The sequence below is a fragment of the Suillus plorans genome (assembly GCF_016647745.1).
Source record: "Suillus plorans strain S12 chromosome Unknown HD556scaffold_61, whole genome shotgun sequence".
In the NCBI taxonomy this organism is placed as follows: domain Eukaryota; kingdom Fungi; phylum Basidiomycota; class Agaricomycetes; order Boletales; family Suillaceae; genus Suillus; species Suillus plorans.
In genome coordinates this window covers 230142-249799 of record NW_024537445.1, presented here as the reverse complement: position 1 = coordinate 249799, position 19658 = coordinate 230142, and the positions used below count along the sequence as shown (strand labels likewise).

The window sequence follows — 19658 nt, the reverse complement described above, 5'->3', positions numbered from 1 at the left end:
TTCTTTTTGACAAGCGAAAATTATGAGTCTTTTGCTGATCAGCGAGTCACTTGGTCCGGAAGGGCATGTGATTTGTGCACTGCTCATCCATTTCATACTAAGTAGGGCAGCCACAGAATGGATGGCTGCACAAAGAAGTCCCCAACACCCGACGTTACGACGTTAGTGATGGGAGGGCTCTGAGCCTGTGAGAGTCTGACCCATCGAACATGAAAAAAAATCCAATTACTTACCAATCTTGTCGTTACGTTCTTACGTTGCAGTGACTGGCACCCAGGTTTTCGCCACAGCTTAACCACCGAATGGTGGCGGAGTGGTAACAGTAACAGACACCGCACTCTAAGTTTGGAAGGTCCTTTTCGGGTCCTGGAATTCACAGATATGTAGTAGTACGTCCAGCAAGCGGGCTCGCACCAAGCTGTCAGGCAAGTGGGCATATTCAAATCTACAAGGTATCTCATCTCGCACTCAAGCTGCTCCATATGTAGTATGTGCAACATTTTGATAGACTGTCAGATACGAGCGGCTATGACTGAGTTTTGCCAGGTGTTGGAAAAAAGCTCCCTACTGCGCAATCGGTGGAACAGACTTATCCTTCGTAAAAACCAAGACGAGCATTTACGAAACACCTGCTGAGCTACACCAAATATGGCTGGTCCAAAACAGGTGTCGATCAGCTCATTTTTTTTTTTGAATGCTACCCGACTTGAAGGTTTGATGTTTGCTTCTTGTAACCCCGTGGCCTACATGATTGTGGCTGATAGATCCTTGACTATCTAGATACTATATAACAGACGAGAGTCGGAGAAACTAAAGTAACATACTTCGTTCCCCCACTCCGAGACATTCCATTATGACACCTACGTCGCAGCTTTGTCAGTCAGATCTATTCAAGAAACGCTCCGAGCTCCTCAGTCGCAATGCTCGAGTGGTTCTCTCATACGAAAGAGCCAAGGTTATTGGCTTAGCACTCGGTGCATATCAAACTATTTTGTTCACGGGGCATGTCTTGATCTCGTATTGCAGGCATCACTCTTAATGACACATTGAATTTGACGCAAAAATTTTGGGACATCCACACCGACCCGATCATGGTCCGAGATGGGGCCGCGACTACGCTGGTGACAATCCAGTACAATCTGGTCGCAGGAACGCTTGCAAAATATGCTGCAACTACTAGACCTGATCTAGTCTCCCTCGTTGAAGACATTCTTCGATGGAATGTCAGGTGAGCTAACCTTGATGTCCATTTTGCAGAGGCACTACATAATCTCTTTGCAGTGGCCAATTCTGCCTTACCGAGCTGGGGAGAGGCCTAGACATCTTCCGAATGAAGACATCAGCCACACTTCTTCCAACAGGCGAATTCGACCTCCATACGCCGTCGCCCTCGGATGCCAAGTACGAGATCAGTATATCTTTGAGAGCTGCTAATCACGATGATGCAGGTTCATGCCGCCAACCATTCCAGTAAAAGGTCTTCCATGCGTCGCCGTTGTTTTCGCACAACTGTACGTGGATGGCGAATGTCGTGGACCTCGACCGTTTCTTGTGAATCTGAACGACGGATATGATATGTGCAACGGGGTGACTTCAATGCGAGTGCTTCTTAAATTTATTTCACCGATTTCAAACTTATTGCTCTATGACTAGGTTGCTACCACCTAGAGGAGGCTCGTTCCCCGTCAATCATGCGCTCACAAGCTTCCATCACGTCCGTTTACCGCCTTCGGCCCTTCTCGGAGACCTCACCAAGTCCAACACAATCCATCGTGACTTCATGTCGTCTATATGGCGTGTTGCGGTCGGGTCGCTAGCGCTTGGCTCAGCTGCAATACCTTACCTTCAGGTGGGATCGTACATCGCCGCGCGTTACTTTCAGCGTCGTCATGTCACCAGTTTGCAAGGAAATCCTTTGCCCATAATTTCATACCGAACACAACAGCTCCCTTTATTACACGCCATTGCTCAGGCGTTCGTTCTGAGAGCGCTTCACAAATGGGCTGTCCAACAGTTTATGGACAAGAATCTTGATGTTCGTGTGCGACACGGCATCGCGGCTTGCTGCAAAGCAGTCATGCATCAGCATGCACAAGTTGCAAATTACGCACTGTCTGAAAGGCTTGGAGCCCAAGGCCTCTTCGAATATAACCAGCTGTCCAACTTTTATGTACGAGGGCCTTCTCTTTGACAGTCATGCTAGAGGAAGAATTAATCTGTTTCACAGAGCGAGGCGAGGGGAGTTAGCATCGCTGAAGGTGACATTTTAGGTAAATGACTTTTAGCCTTCTCCGGTGACATGATGCTGATCAAAGATTCCAGCGCTTTCCATGCGTCAGTGCAGTACATCGATGTTCGCACAAACCAAAGACTTACAGATAAATTATAGGACTCGTGGCAGATACCTTGTCGCAAACGTACGAGTTACCTTTCTCGACACACCCAGATGGGCCACTTGCGATGCACGAAATCTCGTTATTCGATGAAGCAACCGATATTGTTTCCTCCTCATCCGATTTCACGCAAGCGTTCATGCAATATGTACAGCCACGCTGTCAGCAAATGGTCGAATCCGTGGGACACCGCATGGCCTGTGACGCCGCTGTCGACCAAGAAGTCTCCCAATGTCTTGTCGATCTGTATCTCATCAATGCGGTCAAGACAGATGCTGCGTGGTATGTAGAACATGGCGTGTTTACGCGGAAGGCCATGGTACATATGGAGGATGCTGCATTGTCGGCAGCTTTACCTCGCCTGGAGGAGTTGCTCACTGCGATGGAGGTCGAGCCATACGTGTCATCACCTATCATATCGGATAAGCGCTGGGAGGAATTTAGCAAGACGTTGCCTGTCTATAGCTCCCCTCAGGCTCAGGTGCCAGCGGCGCGACTTTAGTTTTGGAGCGAGCTCGAATTTGAAGTTCAAGGTTATTACAACCTTGCATACAATATGATGGATCTTTGGCGACGGTTGCTCATAACTTTCCGTTAAGCTCATAATCAGCTAGTGGCTTGTTTTTCTCCCCATTTACTTTCAATGTCTGAAAAAAAGCCATGCTCTACGTGATATTATCCAGGGCCTAGTCAAAGTTTAAGTACCGTGATGGTTCCTAAAGTTTCCGGCTCATTCTTATACACGATTCTAGAGCTTTGATTTCCCTGAGGAAATAACATATTTCCTGTTCAGAAAGTTGGCAATGACTTGCGCTGTGTGAACGTTAGATGGCAAACGATTAATCCTTCATGTCAACATACCAAGCTCTTCTGGAGCCTCTTGAGGGATCTAGGTTACACTTATGTTAGTTATATAAACAATTGAAGAAGAGATACAGACGAGATGGCTAGACGACTTGAAGATGATGTTAGATGAATTGGCAGGTCTGCGCCAAGCACGCTGCTTCCTATCTTCCACTAGCATCGACCTGTCGGATAACGCCTATCAGTCAGCGAACTTGATCCTGTCGTTTTGGCTTACACATCCTGGCTTGGTTTTCCGGGAAGAATCCACAGTAGCTCAATCTTTTCGTCAAGCGTTTCCATCAATTCCCAGGTTTCAAGGCTAACCCGTGGGTTCGCGAGGATAAGAGCCTCGTGAACGGGAGACGTATTCAATCTGACGCCTCCGCTATCATCCTCGTACAGTCCGAAATCAACATAGAGCCGAAGGACGTCGGGATGCCAAGCGGAGAACATGGGTGAAGATTTAAAGGAACGCAGGGCGTCCTCCCTGCAATCATACTCAGTAGTACTCCGATGCAAGAGTGTAGTCAAAGTTTAATCACCGTGTTGGCCATTGATCACGCCTTAACAAAGTAGCCCCAACCAAGTACTGCGTGTGCTCCCACGTATATTTCTGGAAAGTATCAATCATCGCGTCGAGGAGAATCATCGAGGAGAACAAGGTAGGGAAGTGCAACGCAGTTAACGTCCTGTTCAATATTGTGAGATTCGACAGGTCTCCGGATCGCCAATGACATACACTGAGCAACCTCCAAACGAGTGTCCTACTACGACCAAGGTCCGGGAGGAGAAGCCACTCTTTTGACGTGATTCACCGATGGATGCAGGAAGTCGATGAAGTTGAATGGGGAGAGATGTTTCTACCTCTTCTGGCATATAGTTAATGAGAAAGTTTGCGATGTCTCTCGCGTTGTCAGTCCAGTCAACTGTTCTCGATTAAATCCAAGCAAGAGGTCTGAGAAATTGCATCTCACAGGTACCACTGAGATTATGTTTGTTCAGCAGAGCAGAGTCGCCATGTTGCACGAACTCCCATGACCATATCTCGTCTATGACACCACAAGCAGTTAGTAGGTAACATAGGGTGGTCTCCCAAATCTAAGTATACATCATGTATAGTCAGATTCTAGCATGCGAACTGTGAGGAGGCACTCACTTCCTTCGGAAAGCCTGCTCCGTGCACAAGGAATAATGTGATCCCCTTCGTTCTGACTTTGACGTCTCGGTCCTTCTTCACATACCGGTTGACACAATTCCACAGCAACCTTTCGTTCGCAACTGCGGAATAACCGTCCTCCACTAACCGGGCCTGTTGTTCCATGAGTTCGAGTCCTAGTTTCTTGATATCCTTCCCGGTTCTTTTCGAAGAGCGAGGAGGCGGCTCGGGAACTGGAATATCTGGGGTGATCCTGGGATTAGCTCCAGGTATAATATGCGTGCTGATGTTATAGACGCCGAGCAAGTCATCGGACCTGGGCTTGAAGGGCAGGAACGGGACTTTGACGGGCCCTTCATGAGACTTGAATGGTACCCATGGGCGCGGTTTCACAGTTGCCCGGAACGTTGTAGGTGTGTAAGGATATGAGGATGTCATGGTTGTCAGCAACCGTTGCCTTCAAGTTGAAGCTAACTTTTCTATGATATGATGATTGGTTCCGATAAACGGATTGACTATCTTGCAGAATATTTAGATAGACCTCCATGATACTCGGTGGGCAACCCATCTCGGACTTGAAATAGTAGGCCGATTCAAATTCATAGTAGGATGCCGACGTGTGCGTTCAATCATTGGATAGCATGGCATTGATTGATCGCCGCGCGGGAAGCTGCGCGTGATCAGAAAGCATGTGATTCGGAAATCAGGCTAGAAGCTTACCAAGCGATCCTTAAAAGGAATAGCTTATCTAGTACTGGTTACAATTGCATGGTAAGCCAGGATGCGGTTCTACATGTTTCATGGCGGGTATCATCTTCATTAGCCCGGTTGCATGTGTGATGGCTTCGAAGGTCTAAGCCTGGTATACTAGATCATTTTGTACATGAGTATTCAGTACTCACTAGGTATCTAGCACAAACCATGTCTTGACCATTCCTGCACAGGCATGACGATGAAGTTGACTGCGGGTCCTACCCTTCCTGTATTCAACGGATGTTAGCAGTGAGTCAGACTCGGGGTCTAACATGTCAACAAAGGAGTTCTAGTGGCTGAAGCGGCGGCGAAGCCTGATCCAATCCTCAACTCCGTCTCGGGTTCCCTGATGTGGCATGTGCACCAGCTGCACAAAAGTTTAAGGCATGACTGAAACAGAAAAACAAGCAGTCCACGACGAAAAATAATCACGCAATCACGGTCGAACCCAATAATATATAGCACAATAATCACGACTTCAAGTCTACGACGAAAACTTGAGCGCGCCAGTCTTAGGGTCCGTGAACGTGAACATCGCAGAGTGCGACACGAGCAGCGCAAAGGTCGCAGTCCTAAATAAAAGTAACGTATATTCAAGTTAAATCTACGAACTGCACGGCGCACAAGACGAACTCACATCAAAGCCGTCCAAGGCGTGCTCCCACCCTCCTTTGTCCGAATAGGGTGCTGGTTCATGAAGCTGCTGAGCGCGAGGAGGGCTACTGGCCATGCTAGGTACCTGTGATGGGATGAGTTGAGGATAAGAGCAGCATGGAAATATGGCGTACCGATTTCTAGAAACTAGCACTAAGCCAGCGAGGAACATGCCCATCGAGCCCATAGTGTCTGTCGAGCCAGTCACAATGAGTTCTGTGGAAGCGAGCGAATGTGCACTACTCACCAGCAGACTCTGCATGCCATGTTTTTGGCAGAGTCAGCTTGGTTTCTCGAGTCGAATCTCTTGCGTCTGCAGTGGACATGGTGGAATCAAGACCAAGCAAAATGTATGCGTCGTTACTAACGCATTACTCACGTGACTGCTTCCAGCCAAAAGGTACAAAGTACAAAGACTTTCTACTAACACCACCAACCATGTTCCCCACCCCCCAAATCCTCTCCTCAGCCCTCTCCAAACTCTCCACTCCCTTCCGCCGCTCCCAACTCGGTCTCTTCCACGGCAAAACCAAACAATACGGAAACAACGTCCCGCATTCAAAACACAAAACCCGACGCACATGGCTTCCCAACGTTCACACCAAACGGCTGATGTCGGATGCGCTAGGGCGGGATCTGAAAGTAAAGCTTACGACGCGTGCGCTTAAGAGTATTAATAAGGTGCGTTTTGTGGCTTGTGTTTTTATGTTTTGTGGGTTCTCATTTTCGCTTTTTGGGAGTAGCATGGTGGAGTTGATAATTATCTCCTACGGACTAAACCCGATTTGTTGGGTATGGAAGGGATGCGTCTCAGGATCTTGGTACGCGAACGGTTAGACGTTAAACGCGCCGAAGACGAGGCTTTGGTACAAACACAAGCGAAGATCCAGCTTGAGAAAGAGATGAAAGAAGCAAAACAGAAACGCAGAGCACAAGCTGCACATGCGCGGAAAACGAGGGAGGTGAGGCAGAATATTACTGGGGGGATATTTGGGTCGGTGGGGTCGAGTACGCAGCTTAATGCGTCATAGCCGGTGAGTGAGAGTCGTTCAGTGCTTCTTGGAAGATCTCTGAGCCGATAGTTCTGTTGTCAATATTGCAGATGCGACGTGCGTAGCTGTCTGTAGTATATAATCTTAGATAATGCCTCGAATTTCAACGATCCAACTTAAACTCGCGCATATAACATTTCATTTCAGGCAGCCAGCACCCTATCGCATGGATAATCTACTAAGGCATGGTTATATACCATACCGTGCAATTTATGTAGTGAAAGATGAACGAATAGAACGATAAAGTAGGAGCGTGATGTGGCTATAGATATAAACGATAACCAGATTATTATCTGAATAGTCCCAGAGCAGTGCAGTCGTGCAATAACGAAATCGAAAACCTGTATAACAAATAACAAGAAAAGCAAGGAAAACCCGGAGACGTAAACGTAGGAAAAAGAAAGACCTTTACGATCATGATGCAGCCCCCGCACGGAACACCTTCCGCCACCACGTGCGCTTCTCCATAATAGTCATATTCGACACAGCAGTGCTCACTCCCACTCCATCATCACGATTGACCCCTGACCGACTCGCAGCCATACTCTTCACAGATGGCGCACGTAACGAGCCAGTCCACTTCGATTGCACACTCTGATAATCGCTCTCCGAGTCCAAGCGCGCTGGAATAGGGTGGTTCAGGTCCACGGAATTCGAATATAGAGATTCGTCTGCGAGTCTTGTTTCATCCTCGCCCTCCCCGTAAACTTGGACGTACCCATCTTCTGTGATGGGTTCTCGAAAGTGGTCATGCAACTGTGCAGAAGGCTCGTGGAGATATGTGAAGGGGGTGAGTTGTCCTGGAGATGTGACAGGTACAGGATTAAACAGCGCTTCGATGAGCTTCTCTGTCCCGCGGATACCACGAGTGTTGGGGAGTTGGCTCGCGTCCAACGGGTTCTTTTTCCGTTTGGGCCCGGGTTTTCCGGAAGAGTGGGTCGAGATGGTAGATACAGAGGAGGAGGATGAGTTTTCGTTTGCGTAGAGGTCGAGAGTGCGTGGTCGTGTTCGGAAGATGTCGTTGTCGAGTAGACCGGCTACCCCGCTTAAAATCTCTCCTTTAGGGAGAGGTGGGGCGATGTAGGATGATTCGCCGCCAATGTGTTCTAGTTGAACGGTGAGCTATGAGGAAATGAGAAATATGTCCAAAAAAACAGAGACTGATGGTAGAAATACCTTGAGGGTAGCATTAGTCTTGCTCTGCCTAAGCAAATAACGGCGAGTGACGACTCCAGCGTCTACGTATTGAGCGAGATTTAAGCTGACAGCACCAAGCCTAGGATTTCGGGGTGCATCCGGATCGCCTGGAATAACTCGCTGGGGAATACAATCAGCAAAGATGACAAGACAGAGCTAGTACGTAAATACATACCTGCATGACGACAAATTTTGCCTCACAACCTCCGAGCTCGTTAGTTTCCCTGGTAATACCCATCTGCACTATAACATCAAGGGTCTGCTCCCACACCACGCTGTGTTCCTGTAACTGTTCGAACATGGTGTGGCCTTTGGCGGGAGAATACGCATTCGGAGGTGATTTAGCAAGAGAAGGGGACGGGTCTGGTGGGGTAGATTGTGGTAACCAGTCAGCGGAAAGGTATTGTGGGGGTACGTGTTGAGGACGAGATGATGAACTAGTCGTGGTGCGCGTATCTGAGGTTGGACCAAGGGATGTGGGTGTGTTTGAGGATACTATGACCGAGGGGATGGATAGTTCGTGTGAATGGGATGAGGTTGAGTTGGCGATGCTTTGGACATCGGCGTCGGGGGTAGGTGGGTCAATTTCGCTTTCGTGAAGCTTTTCCTTCTCTTTCCCTTTAGCTGAAGCAGAGATTCCGTTTACCTTGCCCTTGCGATTACTCTTCACCTTGCCCAATAGACCACCGCCAGAGGTGACCCCCTTAAGCTTCCAGCGTACTTCGAATTCTCCATTGACGAAGGGGACGCTGCTGAGCTGATGGATTGTAAGGCGTAAGAGAAATATAGCATGGCGAGGCAAGAGATGTGCGAGTTGAGCACGGAACCCTGAGGTAGCATGGGTAGGGCTAGCGGGACTAATTGGAGATTTCGGGCGGGCATCAGGCGTGGACCGCTTGTGATGAGTTGGCGAAAGACAAGGTTTCTTAGCGGGAGATGAACGTTCTCTGACTGGTGGTGGGTGTCGAGGCATGAGAAGACGAGCGTCCCAAGTGGAACTAGTTCGATGCTGACTTGCCAATTCCAGGTTACATGCAGAACAATGCCATCAATTAATAACGAGATTTCTTATCCACCCGCTTAGCACGGAGAGTCCACAACCCACAATCGTGTATATTTTTCCACAGTTTACGTCTTACAGTGTTCCACCTCGCAGTGCTTCCTCTCGCCAAGTACTACGGGATTGGTTTCAAAACGTCATCTTGCGGCGGAGGCGTGTATGTCGTTTCAGAGTTAACTTAATCCACCTTATTCGGTTCTATGTAGAACACGTACATCGACGTAAATTTGCCTTGACCACGCAAACAAGGTCGTCTACAAGTACCACAAAAGGTTAGTGGACTCAAAACGTTGTGATCCACCATTGGAAGCATGGTCAGCGCAAGTTCGGTAGTTGACGTAAATTTACCTCTCAACAAGGTATGCCACATTTGAGCGAAATTCTTGATGCGGTCTGAATGAATTCTCGGGGGTGACCAAAAAGAGGTGAAGGTGTACTTACGTCCTTGTCTAGTAGTGATGGCGCGCTGGCTTGAATTCAAAGATATCGCGGAGGTCGAGCAAGGTTCAATGAGACGCTGGGAATTACTAAAAGTATCTACAAACGAATGTCCAAAAAAGCGTGAAAGAGAGTGAACAAGCTCACTTTGAAGAACATATCATCCTTGTTCTGAAAACGGTCCAGGTGGAAGACTATATCGGTATAAAGCAGTTCACGAATTTCATCTTTAACTACTACCACTCTATCCTTTTATCACAATGTACCAAGTCCGTCCTGCACACCCAATCCAAACAAAAGCCATCTGGGATTACGAGGAATCAGCAACTCCCACAATGGCTTCGCAGCAATCTTATCCTTCAAACGTTCAGCTTCCTCGCAAGTTGCAACGTCCACAATACCTTGAGGTCCCAACTCAAAACATTGCTGCTATCGATCCTGAGCTCTCTCATGTCCCAGTCGACTACGTACGACGTGGTCTCAAGAACCAGGCAAACCAGTCAGTACCCATACATACTCCAACTCAAAACTCAATCTAATTTATTATCACTCAGGATGTTTGCTGGTATCGCAGCCATTCAATTGCCTTCGACCATGCATCGCTCCCAGCTTCACCACACACAAACTCTAACAATCCCAATTCGGCCATCCGGCCCTTCCTCTTCATACCCTACACACATACTTGCTCTCTCTAGATCATCCACCTCCTCCGATTCACAACTCACTCTCGTAGCGACTCACGCCCTCATCCTCGCATCAAACTGTGCTTCACTGCCCCGCCTGCCCCCATCACCCCCATCTTACGGCGCCACAGCCAGCCTCACACTGCCAGTACTGCCTCTCACCGTACCTGCCCCGGCGGCATTCCCACCCCTGCACACATTCCTCTACACCCATTCCGCACCCCAACTCCTCTCCGCACTCCTCCCAGCCATCCCGGCCTCTTTTCTATCCACCCTAACATCCTCACAAGCACTCCGCGCCACACTATCCTCCGGACCTGCCCTCCATACCCTATCCGCGCACCTCATGTCCTCGGCTCCCGGCATGGGCGCACTCACCAGCGTCGCCCAGAACATCGCTGCTGTATGGAGAAACGCGGTTGCATTGGGCGTGCATGATCCCGAACTCTGGCATTGTCTTGATTTGGCGTGGGAGGTCATTTTGGGTGCTATGAACCTTGGTGCCGGGGCGCGTTAATACTAGGATTGATTAATTCCTTGGACTTGGCACTGGTGGCTGTCCACGAACGAACGAACGAACTCTTTTTCCCTTCATCACTGTATTCCTGGATCTCTCTCCGCATCTCAACTCATCGCACATCTATCATCATATATGCCCTTGTATCCTTGACTATTTCCCCTCTCCTCCTCCTCTTTCTTTTCCTTATACATCTCTATGGCCGCTGAGATACAAAGTAATTTACGATCGGAAGTTAATGTGTTTGAGACTTTGTATCTACTATGTATCAGAATGATCAACATACCCTCGTATACTTATACTTTCAATCGTGCGCGTTTCATTTTAGTTTCCTTTGATTATAGAATCACAGCTACGTGTTCATCTGGAGTGACACGATCATCAATTATTTTATATTACAACTCATCTGGCTTTGAGTGATGCGGTTATGGGCGCTTCGCTGACGTCGCCCTGTCTTCCCTTCGCTACGGAACGTACCGGGCCGCCTTCATCGCGAATATCAGTTGCCCCAACCAGCGGATTCTGTCGTACATGGCTACATAGGTGGATGCCGTCAAACTTCAAAAAGTCCGACACTCGCCATACTATGGACTTGTTGGACTCCGGAAGGATAGTGTGAAGACTCGAGTCGCCCTCTCGAAGGCTCGTTGTAATGCTACCCGGGCCACCAAGTCCAGGCCGGTTTCCCTGGTATTTCTCCGAGACTTAAGCTTAAGTTCAACCAAACTTCGCGCAAAAGCATGAGGCCGTAGAACTATATTTATCCTAATTACCCGTTAAATTCATTAAATTTCCGCCGATTTATGTAAACATGGGTTCTCGCAGATGCGGCCAGATCTCTGGAACACTCTCGACACCATGTATCCACTGCCGACGTCCGTGCTCCCCCCAGGCGCACCCAAATCTTCTCAATTACAAACACCATCTGCATCACTGGTGTGTTGTCGCCTGGTACCAGAGAGCACGACGCGGACACCTTGCCGCATCAGAAAACCGATCGGTCCTTTATTAGGGTGGGTCATATTTATTGCGTCTGATAGGCTTTTGGCGTCATTTGATTGGATCATGACAACTTGCTTCTTCGCAGATTCGTTGGATTATATACATAATTCAGTTTCACTACCTTAGGTCTATCGACACACATGTTTTCAACTATCCGAGTTCAGCCGTTTTACCTCTTTCCTCGACGTGGTTCCCCCTCTAGATCTTTCGTCCTCGAATTGTCTTATTGTTGGGCGTACCAACTACCTCCCCGACTCTGCAAGAAGTTGCGTGGTTTCGTTGGACCAAATACAATTTGAATTACCCAATGTAATTTACGCGCCATAATGCAGGGGCCCAGGAACTTAAACATGTAGGAACTACTGTTTAACCACGTCACGGAATGACTCGGGACGCGTCACTGTAATTCTAATTTTTTTGAATCGAGCAGCCCTTTTTTCACGTGTGGCCGCGTATATATGGGGCCGTTCGCCAATCTGATTGCTTCCTCAGGCGTATTATGTCGCCCTCAGCCCCTACCCTTTATCAGACGGAAGGTGAGTCTGGCTACTTGACTTGCTGCATCGGTGTACTTGATACCATTTTTTTTAGTCGCAGACATTAGTCTCACAACCGTTGCTGTCCTTATCACAGCCTTTCGTTTATGTGTTCGTACGCGGCAGAAACGTCTGGGGATTGACGATGCATGGGCAGCCATCGCCATGATATTCGACTTTACATTATTACTCGCTGATTGCTTGTATCTGCAAGACTATAGTGAGCGTCTCCGCAGTGTGCATGTTGCATACATTTTACTGAAGAGACCCAGAAAAATACCCCCAAAGCACAAGGATAGCATTATACTACATGTGCGTTTTTTTCTTTACTCATACTTGAGAGACGTTACCAATGCCACATCCATCAGAGTTGCCCAATCCTTTTACGGAGTTGTATGGTAAGACACTAGCACTGAGGTTCTAGTGGCCTGGCAACGTGACGAGACTGACATGCACGCACAGGTCATCGAAGTTATCCATGTTGTTTACTATTGTGCGACTCACAATCCCAGGAAGATTTAGAAGATTTCTCCTGTGCACTGTCGCTTTCTTCGGCATTATATGGGCACTACTTTTTTCACAACTGTGGTGGATTTGTGAAACTGAGACTGGCTGGAAAACACAGACACTTCCGCAGTGCGATCTCGGCAGACGTATTGCAATAACGCAGATGACCAGTGGGGATTCATTGTTCATAAAATATACCGGTCATCTGATGTATCTCAGCCGACGTTCTAGCGGATGTTGTTCTCATCATCGCTCCATTTTCCCTCATTTACAAAGTCAGATTGTCAAGGTCGCAAAAAGTCCGGATACTAGCTGTCTTCTCTACGTCAGCAGTCACTACAATCGTCAGTCTCACCCATGCGTATTACATCCTCTCTGGTGGAGGGCTCAGGGAGGTTATGGCTGGTATAGTTGAGGTTCGGTGCCATCAATGTTTAGACCTCGAGCGCTGCTGACCACAATTTAGTGTTCCATGTCTCTCATCGTCGTGAACTTGAGCGTCGTCGTCGCGTTCATCTTCCGTTTAAGTTCAGACGATAATTCACCATCCTCTCCGACACCCATCGTAACTTTTGGCGGACAACGTAGGACACGCGTGGCTGTAGCTGTTGAAAGTACCACGATCGTACTACAGGATCTCTCCGAGTCTCGTCACCATGCTATGAAGAGAAGTGACGACGACGAAGTGACTTTACACAACAGGGAGCGAAAGCAGGAGAAAGACTGGTGCTAGAGCACAAAGAAGCTAATTCGTCCTCGACTCCCACCTTTGTGGGGAAGGGCCTATCTAAATCGTGTTGTATCGATTAATCACGGTCGTTTTTGCAGTCGGTCTTAAACCGGACCACCACACTCCTTTTATTTCTAATACGAAAATCTCGACGCGGCCGCATTGGTGATATGCACCATAGCAGCCTCGGCTTGAGGTAGAGATACATGCCCATTACATTTCCGTCCGCAGCAAATGATAGCATCATTATCAACTTGAAGCGATGCCGCCATCTTTGTAAAAAAAAGCATGAGTATTTAATTAACAGTGGGAAAGCGCACTTTTGGTTGCTGGAAGAGGATGAGACGACAAGCAAAAAGATGTGTAATGAATGAAACGTACGCATAACCGGGAAACCTGCGAGTTAGAAGATGAAAAAGGTTATGTATTAGTACTCTAGACAAGCAAAAAGATGCATAATGAAGCGTACGCATAACTGGGAAACCTGCAAGTGACCATAGAATGGGTCAGAGTGTCTTGTTGTAGGCTGGGTAGACTGAGGCCTCCAGGGTGGTGATAGAGGCGAGAGTGGCGAATCTGACTCTGCAGAACTATCTCCCATCATAAAAATCCTCTTCAAAATCACTCTGATGATTCGTTATATGCCCACTCTCGTCAACCATCAAATTATTGTCAATGCGTCATCATCTTCATAGCCTGGCAAACTCAAGGTTATAGAGCAGTTGTGTCAGTGGTGGTCTTAGGATCAATAACTTCGACTTACTCATCAAGTGCAGGATGTCACAGCCACACCTACATAGTAGCGGGTGTGATGACATTACACAAGGACAACCAAGCGTTTGTTCCTGATACAGCCATGAAGGCAGAGATCGGCTCTCTCTTGGTCTGCGACCTTCCCTGGTCTGACAATCATCTTATTAATAGCGCTGACGAGTTTCTTTCCCCTACACAACGCAATACGATGATTGAACGCTGGACCAGACCAAACGGCATACTCACGGAGACCAAAGGATCCTATGAATGGACAGCAGCTTCGAAAGCTCCCCTACCATTACAGCGTAAAAATTGGTTGCAGGAGGCTGGCACCCCACTTGATCAGACTTTTGAGAGTCTTCTTACCAACTTCTTCAACGAGGTATGTATGCGATACTGGTGCTTCTACTTATCAAAATCTTGATGTTGATTCTTAGATCACAATTCAAAGCCGCAGGCACAAAAACTGTTCCAAGAGGGGTGCCACCATTCCTGAGGATATTGGATTGCGTGTATGGAAGGTGTTCAACAGGACTCAGCTGGAAGACACTCGCAGTCCCGATATAATCTTGGTTTCCCGTGATTCGGAGGAAACCAAGTGGGCCCAGGTCATTTCCGTCGTCGAGGTGAAGTGGGAAGACAGCCCCATGCTCTTGATGAGTGCCATTGCTCAGCTCGCCGATAAGGCTACTTTTGTCTTCCACCACCAGCCTCATCGCCAATGGTTCCCTTGTCTCAGTCTATGTGGAACGGCCCTTCGCCTATCTGTGTTCACGCACGGCGGAAGCCTTTATTCCGAAGCACTCGACATAAGTTCAAACCCGAAATTGTTTTCGAAGGTGATGAACTACTTTACGGAAACGGACCTTTCATGGCTGGGATACGATGTCCATATATTCCGCGTCCTTCCCGCCACGATTCAGGTTTGGGATGATCAGAGGTATTGGCAGGACGAAGACGAGAATGGAGCGGCGTGCGATGACTCGGAGTTCCAGCTAGTTGGCTACCTTCACCGATCAATAGGCATGTCTTATTTGCATACCGAATGTTGTACTCTCTTGACGAGAAATTAGGTTTGCATGGACAAGGCACGCGTGTTTTTGCCGTCGAGGGCGCACAGGATAAAAAAAATCTTGTAATAAAAGACTGTTGGGATCCATCCAAGACGGTGAGCGACCACGTAATACACAAGAAACTTCAAGATCCTGCATGGGACTCTCTTCTTGTTCTCTCACCCAATGGCGAGTGGGTTTTCACCAGCGAGGAAGATCCTGGTGATCGTTCAGATATAGAGTGCGCTCAGAGGCTGGATGGAATGTATTGTCACGTTGGCAGTCGCTGTTGGGACGATACCAAGTTCCTCCCAGGAATAACCATCATGAAAGACCATATGTATCCTTCCCTCGGCCTGTTCTCCGAATTTCCAGTTCCCCAGTCAGTTGCTTCCATATGTGCTTCTATGCTATCATCGCAGGCCCTGGCCACGGTTCTCGACGAATTCCAAGGAAAATTTCGACTTGAGGAAAGATATCGATCCCGCACGTCTTTTACTACCTGTGGTGTCGACATCTTGTGGTTCGGAACTGCATGCGAAATTTTCCATGGCATCATAGGTGCCGTAGTCGGTGAGATTGAATGTCTGCCCATATACTTCTATATCTGACGTTTATTTGAGGTCATCGTAACACTTATAAACGCCGCAAGGTTTTGCATCGCAATGTTAGCGATGGTAATACAATATTCCTCGTAGAAATGATATCTGCTGAATCCGCTGTCCCTCCGCGTCCTGATGGGGCAAAAAAAGAGTGGACTCCTATGAGAAACGGGGTGGCATCTGATTGGGGGTTTGCCACAGACTGTTTGGAACCTGGGGGGGAGGCGTCCTTGCCACGTACCATAAGTCACTTCCTTATTTTCGATCCGATATCCAATACTGATATGATGCAAAGGGGACACTTCCCTTCGAGTCCGATGCCTCGATGTTAAACACAAAAGTCGAGTTCTATCACGATCTCGAATCTTATTTTTGGTTAGCATACCTCATTACCTGCAATTGCGCAGGTCCCTTTAACATGTGTCGTGACTGGGATGGAGAAATCGAGCGTTTTACTGCGCACAAAAACATTACACCTTTGTTTATCAATCACTCAGCTGAGATCAAGACTTATGGGAAGGTCTTGGATGTCGACCGTTCTGTTTCCACCCATGCCAACCAACCTCTTGCCCCCCAGTACTTATTGTGGGTTCATCCCAGAGTGCATTCACTTTCACCGTTAGACATCATCCAACAGAGGAATTCTGTGTCCGACACCGACTTCACTAACCTTATGACACCCTACTTTGCACGGCATGAAATCGTACGAGATGGGATGATCAAGTTGCGCAGTCTCTTCTCGGGTCCTGAGACAAAGTTCCCCGACGGCTTTGTGCGCCGTGGGACAGCCCCACCAACAACACACAAACGAGTGCTTTCTGTACTGCGCCGCATCCGCGACAGTATCAATGCTGCAGAAGATCAATACCCCCCAGACAAGGAACTTGAGTATGCTTGGGACCGTTATCGATGCTACCTCGAAATGGGCAATCTCATGCCCTTGATGGTAGATGAAGATGATCCCGAGGGGCGTATTTGGAGCAAGAGAAAGGGTGCTCAGAGTGATACCCGACTCATTCAAGGAACTGCCAAAGCCTTTCTGTAAATTCTATTTATTTCACCATGGGACTTTTTCATCACTGGACCTGCATTCGATACCCCCTTAGGAAGTAGTGGTCTAGTAAGGAACCTGTCGATCGAGCACCTGCACGATGAAATTGATTGAGGAGTATTCTTGCCCGGGAGATGGACAGGTAAGCTCTCGACAGACAGGCGATACTGTCATTATTATGCATAAATTACGCTGGTAAGCGACTCCATCGTTATGCATGGCTCACGCTAATCCTCGACTGCCGTTGCTTTTATGCATAACGGTGCCTGTGATGCATAACGGTGTCGAGCACTTCCTGCTGGCTATCCGCACCTCAATTTGGCTATCCCGATCGTGAATCTACTCCTGCATACCTGTTCCTGACATCCCTCCCAGCTTCTTGCTGAATCGAGCCTTGCTAGATCTTTATCCGGATCTTATGAAGGAATTTTCACCAAGTCCTTTAGTCAGGCGCGATTTCTACCAAGTCCCACAAGTAATAGACTGTAGTGTAGTCTTTCGGCATTCATTACAGTTGGAGTACATGTCTCATGTCTATTATGTGTTGATGTGTACTAATCTAAGATTTCTTATGTGATGAACAACTTGAACGACGACAAAAACATATATTTCGAAGGTCACAAAAACATCTACTACATGCGAGCAAGAAAGAACAACGTAAATACATTTGTTTTGCAAGAAAACACCATCGACAATGCAACTATGTTACTTTCCTATGGGGTACATGAGTCGAGGTGAAGGCGAAAAAAACAAAACACTTACTTTTCTTACGATGCTCGCTCTGGGACTCAGCGGGTCTTGGACGCTTGGGATTTTGGCCGATGTTGTTGGCCTGCACCAATCGAGTCGTCTCTGTTCGAAGACGTCCAGTTTTCCTGACAGGCAGGGTGCTGCTAGTCGACTTGGTGGGTATTTCTGGGTCTGCGAGAACCTTTTGAATGCGCTTGCCACTGGCAGGAAGATTCTCGGCGCATGCTGAGCGAAGTTCGTTGCCTTCACTTATGGGTTCGGAGGAGGTGGTAACGTTCCTGTCCGAATCAACTCGGACAGCTTCTAGTACTACAACAGCAGCCAGCGCTTCCACGCCCACCAAGGTATCTATCCTAGACCCATTGGCACTTGAGAGATTCCCGGACACTGTTACAGATGAAACAGCTGGCAGTTGAAGGACCGGGTGCCAGTGGTGGGGCTGGGAGTGGAGGAAATGAAACAGGAGCTGGTGTCGAAGGACTTGGGTGCCAGTGGTGGGGCTGAAAGTGGAGGGAAGGTAAACATAGGCGGAGCTGGCGTCGAAGGACCAGGGTGCCAGTGGTGGGGCTGGGAGTGGAGGGAAGGTAAACATAGGCGGAGTGATGAAAGGTGTTGGAGAAGACCCTCCAATGATGTCAGAAGGGGAAGTTGAAGATGCAAAGTTTGCAGCCAAGACCTGCAGACGAAAGTGTGGAGGAGAGGTAGGAAGCATGTCTCTCTTCCATGTGGAGATGGGCGAAAATGATGGTGAGGATGGTGAGTCGGCGACGAAATCATATCCTGTGTCAAAAGAAATCAGATCATCTGGATGCTGAATAGAATACCAAGTGTCAGGAGGAGGCTGGTGCGTGTTTTCGGCGACAGCGATAGGTGTATGAGCTATAGGAAGCAGGTGGGGGGGTGAAGACATCAACACTGAGGTTGACAGAAGGTCTTGGCTGGCATTGGAAGACTGTGACTCCCCAGCCACTGGGTCGGCTTCAAGAGTCGATGAGGGGGGTGGGGGGACATAATCAATTGCTCACGTCTTCCTGACGTGTTCCGCTTGGTTTGGTGAGTCCAAAATTCGTTAAAAGGGAAGGAGAAGGGGCAACTTACGAAAAAGACTCGAAATGAAGGCAACATATGGCTTGATGTGCTTATCATCGAAATCGGGAGTGGCCTGCTTCCAGTTTTGCCCGTACTCATTGACTCCTGTATGGTAACTTGAAAATATCAGCAGGCAGTATACACAAAACAAAATTTTATTCACCTCATCATATTGATGTCACCATTATATCGAGGGTCAGGTCCAGCGCCGAGAACAGTCCAATGGAAGCCAGTCATCTCATGGATAGCTTGCAAGAAGTGTGCGATGGGACCAGTACATTCTTCAAGAGCCCTATTTGGTAACTGTGAGCCGATAGTTCTCTTAGGTAGATAAGGGCAACGGACTTAGCTCACTCCAAATTTGTCCTTTCTTGTGTTTTGGGCTTGAGTAGTTGACTAGCCTTTGTCTCACGTTCCTCCTGCACTTTTGCCAAGCATAGCGCTTGCACCTCAGGATGTGCTGCCTCGTATGCCTCTTTTGTAAGCTTTTTCATGGCGACAAATCTCTCGGCCTTTGTAACAACAGAGCCTGATGCAATAGCCTCTTCCAACTTATCTCGGACATCGGTTGCGAGACCTGTTTTGGAATAAATTTCAGCAGTGCTGTGAATTCGGGTCCCCTTTGCCTTGTTTCCCATCATCTTATGAATGGATTTCGTCATTTTATTGACCGAGGCACGTCCGCTGCGTTGTGATCTATAATTGAACCAGGTTCTGATTTGCTATATATGTTGTTGAACATATGATACCATTATACATGCTCCATAGTACTCGCCTGATGTCTCTTGTCAATGGCTGCGCCCAATAGATTAGTCTGTTCCTCAGTTAAAACCCCAT

The 19658-nt window shown here is 48.0% G+C and overlaps 9 protein-coding genes across 9 annotated transcripts; 5 read left to right on the top strand and 4 right to left on the bottom strand.

Moving 5' to 3' along the window:
- The first annotated feature begins 546 nt into the window (after nt 1-546).
- HD556DRAFT_1399782 (acyl-CoA dehydrogenase NM domain-like protein) lies at nt 547-3200 on the top strand. Its single transcript, XM_041303801.1, has 9 exons — nt 547-712; nt 765-974; nt 1027-1228; nt 1282-1401; nt 1449-1598; nt 1654-2170; nt 2228-2270; nt 2323-2334; nt 2390-3200. The coding sequence occupies exons 2-9, from the start codon at nt 854-856 to the stop codon at nt 2893-2895; spliced, it is 1671 nt and encodes a 556-aa protein (XP_041156320.1). The 5' UTR covers nt 547-712; nt 765-853; the 3' UTR covers nt 2896-3200.
- HD556DRAFT_826166 (Alpha/Beta hydrolase protein) lies at nt 3048-4968 on the bottom strand. The gene is made up of 8 exons (XM_041311747.1): nt 4396-4968; nt 4214-4337; nt 3979-4165; nt 3782-3928; nt 3475-3726; nt 3334-3421; nt 3255-3282; nt 3048-3206 (listed from the first exon to the last, which is right to left on the bottom strand). The coding sequence occupies exons 1-8, from the start codon at nt 4831-4833 to the stop codon at nt 3142-3144; spliced, it is 1329 nt and encodes a 442-aa protein (XP_041156319.1). The 5' UTR covers nt 4834-4968; the 3' UTR covers nt 3048-3141.
- Nucleotides 4969-5632: 664 nt separating this feature from the next.
- On the bottom strand, nt 5633-6128 carry HD556DRAFT_1447256 (uncharacterized protein; the record flags this gene model as incomplete). The annotated part of the gene is made up of 4 exons (XM_041307234.1): nt 5633-5720; nt 5786-5887; nt 5937-5994; nt 6050-6128. 4 exons carry the CDS (start codon nt 6126-6128, stop codon nt 5633-5635), a joined length of 327 nt encoding a protein of 108 aa, XP_041156318.1.
- A 112-nt stretch (nt 6129-6240) lies between these two features.
- HD556DRAFT_1447255 (uncharacterized protein) lies at nt 6241-6833 on the top strand (the record flags this gene model as incomplete). Its single annotated transcript, XM_041307233.1, has 2 exons — nt 6241-6483; nt 6546-6833. 2 exons carry the CDS (start codon nt 6241-6243, stop codon nt 6831-6833), a joined length of 531 nt encoding a protein of 176 aa, XP_041156317.1.
- A 120-nt stretch (nt 6834-6953) lies between these two features.
- On the bottom strand, nt 6954-9109 carry HD556DRAFT_825789 (N-terminal C2 in EEIG1 and EHBP1 proteins-domain-containing protein). Its single transcript, XM_041311744.1, has 3 exons — nt 8227-9109; nt 8031-8171; nt 6954-7976 (listed from the first exon to the last, which is right to left on the bottom strand). The coding sequence occupies exons 1-3, from the start codon at nt 9022-9024 to the stop codon at nt 7269-7271; spliced, it is 1647 nt and encodes a 548-aa protein (XP_041156316.1). The 5' UTR covers nt 9025-9109; the 3' UTR covers nt 6954-7268.
- Nucleotides 9110-9884: 775 nt separating this feature from the next.
- Nucleotides 9885-10749, top strand: HD556DRAFT_1433842 (uncharacterized protein; the record flags this gene model as incomplete). Its single annotated transcript, XM_041305263.1, has 2 exons — nt 9885-10048; nt 10104-10749. 2 exons carry the CDS (start codon nt 9885-9887, stop codon nt 10747-10749), a joined length of 810 nt encoding a protein of 269 aa, XP_041156315.1.
- Nucleotides 10750-12017: 1268 nt separating this feature from the next.
- On the top strand, nt 12018-13564 carry HD556DRAFT_826043 (uncharacterized protein). Its single transcript, XM_041311746.1, has 8 exons — nt 12018-12103; nt 12179-12287; nt 12343-12507; nt 12560-12599; nt 12656-12685; nt 12750-12964; nt 13014-13210; nt 13261-13564. The coding sequence occupies exons 2-8, from the start codon at nt 12251-12253 to the stop codon at nt 13525-13527; spliced, it is 951 nt and encodes a 316-aa protein (XP_041156314.1). The 5' UTR covers nt 12018-12103; nt 12179-12250; the 3' UTR covers nt 13528-13564.
- Nucleotides 13565-15322: 1758 nt separating this feature from the next.
- HD556DRAFT_1244207 (uncharacterized protein) lies at nt 15323-16439 on the top strand (the record flags this gene model as incomplete). The annotated part of the gene is made up of 3 exons (XM_041298426.1): nt 15323-15902; nt 15953-16243; nt 16273-16439. Coding segments are annotated over 3 exons (1038 nt in total), but the record flags the coding sequence as incomplete, so codon positions are not given.
- A 1248-nt stretch (nt 16440-17687) lies between these two features.
- On the bottom strand, nt 17688-19483 carry HD556DRAFT_1311564 (uncharacterized protein; the record flags this gene model as incomplete). Its single annotated transcript, XM_041300548.1, has 5 exons — nt 17688-17695; nt 17745-18611; nt 18831-18937; nt 18985-19113; nt 19176-19483. The coding sequence occupies 5 exons, from the start codon at nt 19481-19483 to the stop codon at nt 17688-17690; spliced, it is 1419 nt and encodes a 472-aa protein (XP_041156312.1).
- Nucleotides 19484-19658: the final 175 nt, after the last annotated feature.